The 8,217-nt window shown below is 35.1% G+C and overlaps 1 protein-coding gene across 1 annotated transcript; it reads right to left on the bottom strand.

The window, feature by feature from the left end:
- Positions 1 to 1,143: 1,143 nt before the first annotated feature.
- LOC149488255 (uncharacterized) lies at positions 1,144 to 8,200 on the bottom strand. The gene is made up of 8 exons (XM_089695276.1): positions 6,859 to 8,200; positions 6,602 to 6,785; positions 3,892 to 4,023; positions 3,310 to 3,406; positions 2,929 to 3,027; positions 2,224 to 2,372; positions 1,695 to 1,868; positions 1,144 to 1,307 (listed from the first exon to the last, which is right to left on the bottom strand). The coding sequence occupies exons 1-8, from the start codon at positions 8,198 to 8,200 to the stop codon at positions 1,169 to 1,171; spliced, it is 2,316 nt and encodes a 771-aa protein (XP_089551402.1). The 3' UTR covers positions 1,144 to 1,168.
- Positions 8,201 to 8,217: the final 17 nt, after the last annotated feature.

Raw genomic sequence — 8,217 nt, 5'->3', positions numbered from 1 at the left:
TTTTTCATATGTACCACGGGCGAAGCCGGGGCGGGCCGCTAGTATAGTATATAATAAGTTCCACTTTTTCAATGTATTATAATCACAGATTATAATTAAGCTCTAAGCTTAGTGCTACGTGCGTAGCGACAATTATTTTGTATTTAGAAAAAGAAAAACAACATAATTACTTTCTCATAATTTATTGTTACTCTCTACATATTAAAATACAATACAATACAAAATATAAATACAATAACTGTTTTTCTACCTAGAATTAGGAGGGATGAAATATAATTGATAACATTAAAATGTTATTATATTTTTATGTTATCAATTATTTAATTACCAAATTGTTTGAATCAACATGTTTTCTTTTTATAGTAGGACGAAAAACAACACGGTACTATACACATAAACAACAGTACAGATATAAATTATGTAATAGCTGTGCCATTAAATAATCGAATCAAAATTTAAGCCAGAGTGCATTAACCTGTGGCATTAACCCATTCACACATAGGCATGACCTCTCGCTTACACTTATAGGAGTAACGACATTTTTGATTGTACAGTAGAACCTCGATAAGTTAAAGTCCAAGGGAAACACAAAATATTTTAAGTTATAGAGGTTTTAGGTTATCAAGGGTCTATCCATTTTTCACTGCTTCTATAGCTTTTAATTTATCAGCGTAGGTGAGGGTTGTTAGTTTTCTTTTTGGACTCATTTTAAGCCAGTTTTATCACACAGTAAGTAAATTGATGTTTCCAGGACAACAATCAAAAATTTATGATGCAAGTAAGTTGTTGTCATAAAGCTAACCGCCGCAAAGCTTTGAAGAATTTCGATAAAGCAAGCAATAGGTAATGTATTGTTTACGTTAACAATACATAGTAAACACGTGCAAGCAATAAATACCGAAACCTTTTGTTTTGACACTCTCAAAATGACTCATTGACAAACAATTTTATATTATAGAGGTTGTGGAAACATTTCTTTAAGTTACTGAGGGCCAATACAGAGATTATTTATTTAAGTTATAGAGGTTGCGTATTTTAAGTTAAAGAGGTTTTGGGCTCTGATGGGAAGGGAACATATTATTTTTTGAAGTTACAGAGGTTTTTATGTTACCGAGGTTTAAGTTATCGAGGTTCAACTGTATTATTTAATGAACTGGGTTAAATACAATCAACTCTGCTTCGAACTAATCAATTGATCGTACTTCTTCATTTGTTTCGACGCAATTTCTACATCAACGTCAGTGAGGAAATAAGCTTCGAAGTTAGTTAGCGGGCGGAGCATGGCGTAGAGCCGTTCCGCGTATTTTCTGGAAAAGTTACAATTTTGAATGTAATGAGATGGTGTTATAAAAAAATCTATATTTCATAAAACAATAAAATTTTAAGAGACTTGAGTCCTAATTTCTTGCATTGTTATTCCCCACTTTTCGGAGTTTATAGCAAACGTTATCATAACCTACTAGTAACTAGACAGACGCTTTCATTACTCGCGCGACAAGTGCGCTTTCGAGCCTGGCGTAGGTATATACTAATTTGTATAATTTACGGTTTATAATCAGCGTTTTCAGATTACAAATGCCGAGAATTGGGAATTAGAAATTTTTGGTTTGGTTAAGGGGATGGGTTAAGTTGGGTTTGTTTTATTTAAAAAGCGCCAAGTGGGGCTCTGTTCGCATTAAGTTGGACGTCCCCACCGTGTGTCCGCGCTCTTGTCGTGCAGCATGTCCGCCATAGCGCGCAGCACGTGCCGGCGAGCTGCTGCCGCGGTGGGAGGTCGCGCGCGCAGCAGCTGCCGCCCGCCCTCCGCCAGCGCTGCGCACACCACCAGCAGCCGGGATGACGCCGTGCGGACTAGCGCGCTCTTGTGGCTAATGTTTAAAACATAACATAAACTAAATTAAAATAAAACCCTATCTATACTAATATTATAAAGCTGAAGGGTTGGTTTGTTTGAACGCGCTAATCTCAAGAACTACTGGTCCGATTTGAAAAATTCTTTCAAATCGGACCAGTAGTTCGGTGTTGGATAGCCCATTTATCGAGGAAGGCTATATATCATCACGCTAAGACCAACAGAAGCGGAGCCACGCGAGTGAAACCCCGGAGCGCAGCTAGTTTTTTATATAATAGCATCCTACCCTCTCCTACCAATTGGATATAGCATTAAGGCAGCCTTTTATTGAGGACTTTATTTATGAAAAATCGCCAATCATAAAAACCTACCCCGTTCCATACACGCATATAGCGGTCACAGAGTGCGTTATATCAACGCTGCAAACAATGTCATCTAGTGCGACGTTCGCTGCCCTTCTCACTGGCCGGCAGTAACTCCCAGTCTTCACCAGAAGTATGGCCATCGCTTCGTAGAAATCCTGAAAGTAACTCTTGAGATATTGACAAGAAGCAAAAAGGCTAGAGATGTGGAAACCGATAACGAAATGATACAAGTTTGAAGCTTTCCACCCGAAGCTAAAGCTCAGTACACATATTTTGTGAATAACGAAAGACATTATTAAGGAACACGACAAAAACAATCATAATATTATTGTAGTTTTGATTGGTCGATCACCGATTTGTGAAATTGCTTTGTCAAATATAGAAATTGTCTGAAGTGGACTTCCGTTAACAAATTAAACTATGTACCTACTAAAGATTAGTTAAATTATTATTATTTGTCTTCAAATATGTTACATAGTAGGGCAGTATGTTAAAAAACAATAATTTTATAGCAGCTCCTTAACTCAATAAGTGTGAGTGTACGTTTACGGGCACTATTAAGTCTATTAAGTATAGTCGTAGGTAGCGTTTCATTTCCTAACATTTACAAATACAAATAATATGTAGACAGTAGAAATTGTTTCATAGTATTGGACGGCTTTTATCTCGTCAAACAAAATAGTTATAGCGACAGAAACTGTAAGTGTTTACCGGCTTCTTCGTATAGTTCGTATTCTTCAAGATTTCTGCGAGGGTCTGACATGCCGCCCGCGCTACTTGCGTACGAGGTGACTCTACGTGCACAGTTACCTGTTATAGGCAACGAAATAGTATATGTATTTTAAAACTAGAAAAAACTGTAGAATCAGGATTTTTAATTCTCCGGATTAACTACATAACTGATACTGGAAAATCTAATATGATTGAAGTCCCTATTTTTTAAAGATCCTCCCTAGTAGAAAATTGCATACTTTAATGCTTGATTAAAAAAAGAGTTATGTAATTATTTGTTAAAATTTTGAATCTCGGGTTCTAAATACTTTTACATAAACAGTATTTATATTGATAGAGTCGTTTAAAAATTATATGCACCTGTCGAATCAGATCAGCAATACGTGTTTCTGTGATAACAGACCAAAATTTATCCAACACTTTTGGTAATTCTTCTAATGTTTCTAAAGCTTGGCACCTGAAATAATACTTATGTAATTAATAGATAGGTAGTCTAATTAACGTGACGTAATTGGAATATATCCTTTTTATAAGATACACCAGTATCTTAGGAATAATAACGAATGAAAAAGGAATATTAATAATGGACCATACACAGGTGATGTATAATTAAATCCTACTGATATCAATTATCAAACTAAGTTTATATACAACGTTTTAATAGGATGCGCCTTGAAAAAATATTCTAGCAGATTATAAGATGTTCGTAATTTTCTAAATTGCCTTATTTTGGAACCATGGTTTTACTAAAGACTATAAAACAAGGATTAATGATTAAACTAACGATACACTCGCAGTAAATTAGTTCAGAGCTTTTTATTCGACTACATTGAAAAGAATGCCTTCATATAAAATATGTATTAATTTGTTCGAAATAACGTCTATTGACTGTGTTCAAATTTACCAAATTAACAGCTGACTGTTGAAACTTTGAAATATTACCAAGAATTAATTTGAAGTCGTCTCTTCAGCTCAGAACAAAGCGCATCGCAACCTCTCTCCGCTGTGTCACTTAATTTTGAATCGTCCGGTGAACAGGTACTTCTTGGAGATGCACTTCTACTAGTTTCTAACCTATATATTTTAAAAAGGAACTATCAAGTTTATGGCAGATATATTCAAATATGTGTATAATAGTATATAGAAAATATTTCCTCCTATTTAGTGGAGATCAGTTGAGCTAATGGTGTAGATACTTATATGACATTCAAATGTTGATTTCAACAGATTCTTCACATCAGACCTAATATTTCTAACAATAAATCTTATATATAAAAATGAATCGCAAAATGTGTTGGTAAGCGCATAACTCGAGAACGGCTGAACCGATTTCGATAATTCTTTTTATATTATATTCCTTGAAGTACGAGGATGGTTTTTATGTAGAGAAAACGTAAATATGTACCACGGGCGAAGCCGGGGCGGACCGCTAGTGCGAAATAAATGCCAATAAATGAGTGTGGCAGTAAATGATGCAGTAGACAAATATTTAAAGTGTATCAATTTATTACAGAAGAAGTTATAAAGATAATAGATGATTTCGGTATGGGACAACATTTCTGTCGTAACTTATAGACTACAAGCCCGCATAGGACAAAAATATGGGTCAAATGAACCACCAGGGGACATATCTAGAACGATAGCAGAGCAAAAAATAATAAGATTCATCACTATGCCGTCACTTGTAAGCTGTCCAACTGAGTGCAGATGAGAATTGAAAAGTACAGGTAGACTCGGTAAATTTTGGTCATATATTTTTGTACGGCATTCTTAACCATCGATAGATCCATTAAAAATAATAAGAAACCGCTCAGTGCCGTACAAAAATGGTGGTCCACCAAGTCGGAATTTTTATTTAATTTCCGAGAGTTACCGGGGGTAAATTTGGTCATTTGACCATGTACGGCATCTGTGTCATACTATTGCTATACTGCTTTTAATCCATTATTCCGCAACGCCGTACAAAAATCATGGGGACAAGGGGAAAAAATCGAGAGTTGTAATCCCCTCTCTTTCCCCACTCCAGGGGGTCATTTGACACAACATGAAATAAATTTATTTTTAAAGTATTTTATGCATAGATAATATTTTTTCATGTGCCGTACATTTTCGTTGGTTCAAAGGGGAAAAATCTGAAAAAGAAAAAAATCCATATAACGAAATGTTTGCTTTATATTTTTATAATAAAATATAAATATACATTAATATTAAGAAGCTCGAGGTGGTTAATTATCACCTTGGAAAGTCGGAGTCAGGTGGAATGGACTCCGTTAAATTGATGAACTAATAAAAAAGCTATGAACGAAAAGATGTGAATTATATGCAATTAGTCCATGAATACAGGTAAAGTCACAAGCAAATGCTAGTAATATATACATATTCAAAATGTACAAGTAAAGCGCTTTTAAATGATACCAAACACTGCATATTTATCTTAACTTTATTTTTTTACTCTGTATGTTTTGTCCGCTAGAGGGCGCCACATTAGATTTTGTGAAACCCCATATAGCCTTTAGCTAGCTGGTCGTTGGTTATCCAGTGAACAATTCAGACGCCTCTAATGATATGTCATTTGTCCAATTCTGATAAGTAGTTTAGAAGTTACGAGGGAATAGATGAACATACATACATGACCTGTAAACAACCATAACCCTCCTTTTGCTTTGCCGTAGTTGGGTAAAAATATGTTAATGCCGTACTGTATCAAATGGCCATAAAGCACTCTTAAAATTGTAGCTTTCGTCGCTTTCATCAGCCTAAAAGATGTGGTCTGCACAAAAATGTACGGCATCGTTTTTTCCTAATTTATCTATGTTAATACTATTTAAAACAACGGATAAAGTGTAGAAAACTATTATATTTCATTAATCTACGATGTTTAAACTTTAACAAAATTTCTGGTTTTGCATTTCTCTGTAACTTTTTTTAGAACGGTTTCTTTTGAACGGCAATACTATACAACAATTGAATTTTACAATATCATGTTAAAAAAAAAGTTCCCGTACAGGGTCAAATGACCTTACAGCTCTTTATATCAAGAATTCGATGAAATTAAGATGATTATTGGTATACATTTAAAAGAACAATTATTTTTTGACGGCATTGCTTTTAATAGTACTTTTGAGTGCTAGATAATGTTTTGGAACCGAAGCCGTACTTAGTCAAATGACCCCCTGGAGTGGGGAAAGAGAGGGGATTGCATCTCTCGATTTTTTCCCCTTGTCCCCATGATTTTTGTACGGCGTTGCGGAGTAATGGATTAAAAGCAGTATAGCAATAGTATGACACAGATGCCGTACATGGTCAAATGACCAAATTTACCCCCGGTAACTCTCGGAAATTAAATAAAAATTCCGACTTGGTGGACCACCATTTTTGTACGGCACTGAGCGGTTTCTTATTATTTTTAATGGATCTATCGATGGTTAAGAATGCCGTACAAAAATATATGACCAAAATTTACCGAGTCTACCTGTACTTTTCAATTCTCATCTGCACTCAGTTGGACAGCTTACAAGTGACGGCATAGTGATGAATCTTATTATTTTTTGCTCTGCTATCGTTCTAGATATGTCCCCTGGTGGTTCATTTGACCCATATTTTTGTCCTATGCGGGCTTGTAGTCTATTACCTCGACTTATAAAACATATACCTCTGTCGTCTTTGGTTAATCTTGAGCTCTCTGATTCTTCCTTTAATACTAATTGTATCACTAGGTTTTTCAGATTGTATTTCGTTGCTCCGCTTCACTTGTTTTCCGACCATAGTAGCTTTTTTTAATGGACCCTCTATGTGTATTGGTGGTAACTGAATTGAATCGTTTTGGAGCGTTGCGTCTAATAAATTCATTACTCAATTACTTAATGTTAGAATTTTGAGTTTTACTTATTCAATGTAAATTAAACTAACCGTTTCTGTAATTAATAAAATGACTCTCGCCAGATGCTAAGCCCTTGGTATCTATTTCCCACCTATTAAACGATTTTTCTCTATGATCTTCAGCGACTAAAGGAAGCGTGCTATTTTTAATTAATTTATTAGATCCATTTGAAAATAAAAAGTTTAACGGGCTGTTGGGACATGAGAAATTATTTAGGATTGGTGGTAGTCTAAATTTATCTTTTTCTTGTGCATCATCAAGCGTATTTTTAATTTTAAATTGATCGTTTTCTTCTTGAGGTCTATTAAGAGTGTGCAAACTTGCAGTCATTTCGGTCATGCCATCAACTTTTAAATTAGTTTCTTCTGTCACTGGAGTTAATATACCAACGTTTGGTATGACTGACTGCATATCACTTTCTGGTTGAGGAGTTGGATTTACACTATGGGATAATTTACTATAAAGCTCTTCAATATCATTGTCAATAGACTTAGGGATATCACTATTGATGCTCAATTTATCTTGACTACGCTCAGTTTCTGCTCGGTAATTGTTTTCTATCAACGAATCCTCTTCCATATCAGAATACTTGGAAGTTTCAAATTCACTAGAATTTTCATATTGCGTTATGTTAACTTCCTCGCTCGAACTTTCATTTGATATATCATCGATAAATTTGATCATTTTGTCTTTAGAAGTCTCATCTGTAAGGTAATCTTTAGACATGTCTGCCTCGTTTTCAGAATTTAGTATAGTGGAAGATTTATCCTCTAATGTTGTGGTTATAACTTGTGTGGGGATAATAGAATTATACACTAAAGCATTATTTGTATGGAAAATGGAATTATCTCCCATCACACGTATACGGTACTCCACAGTTCTGTTTTCTGTAAAGGATAAAATTGAAGTTTGCGTTTCCAGTGTATTCTGTTCACCAAATTTTACAGGACTCGTCCTCTTTTCATTTTGGGCTAGTTCAAATATGGTTTTGCTAGTTTGTGTGAAAATTTCCTGAGCGACTATAGAGCATTGATGCGAGCTTGATCCAACTGACCTGTCGATTATGCTTGGTTCATGTTTATGGATGATTTTGTCTTGTTTTACTTTAACACGAGTTGCTGCTTTATCTCTAAGGTCAATTGTACCTTCCATTTGATCAATTTGGAATGTTTTATCGCTGTCGTCACTATCGCATTCTATAACGTATGTTTCTTTGCTTGAAGAGTTGTTTCTGTCTGAACTGCTGTCAGTGAAGTCGAAAGAGTACACGTTTGATGTGGTTACACTTTTTTGTGAGTCTGTGTAATTTACTTCGCCAACGATATCTTCGATTTCATCATCCTGTGGGGACGGGAACATTAGTGTAAGCATTTATTCAATAAATTAAG

This window comes from Colias philodice, chromosome 5, assembly GCF_061535455.1.
Source record: "Colias philodice isolate Cphi_HAF_F1 chromosome 5, ilColPhil1 Martin Lab GWU primary, whole genome shotgun sequence".
In the NCBI taxonomy this organism is placed as follows: Eukaryota; Metazoa; Arthropoda; class Insecta; order Lepidoptera; family Pieridae; genus Colias; species Colias philodice.
This window is presented reverse-complemented; position numbering and strand designations above follow the sequence as displayed.

Excerpts from the sequence above, each read along its gene's own strand:
- LOC149488255 (XM_089695276.1), bottom strand. The coding sequence starts at position 8,200 with ATGCTTACACTAATGTTCCCGTCCCCACAGGATGATGAAATCGAAGAT. Across the intron at positions 3,407-3,891 it reads CGACTTCAAATTAATTCTTG|GTGCCAAGCTTTAGAAACAT; the intron begins GTAATATTTCAA and ends GTATTATTTCAG. Across the intron at positions 1,869-2,223 it reads ATATGCGTGTATGGAACGGG|CCACAAGAGCGCGCTAGTCC; the intron begins GTAGGTTTTTAT and ends TTTAAACATTAG.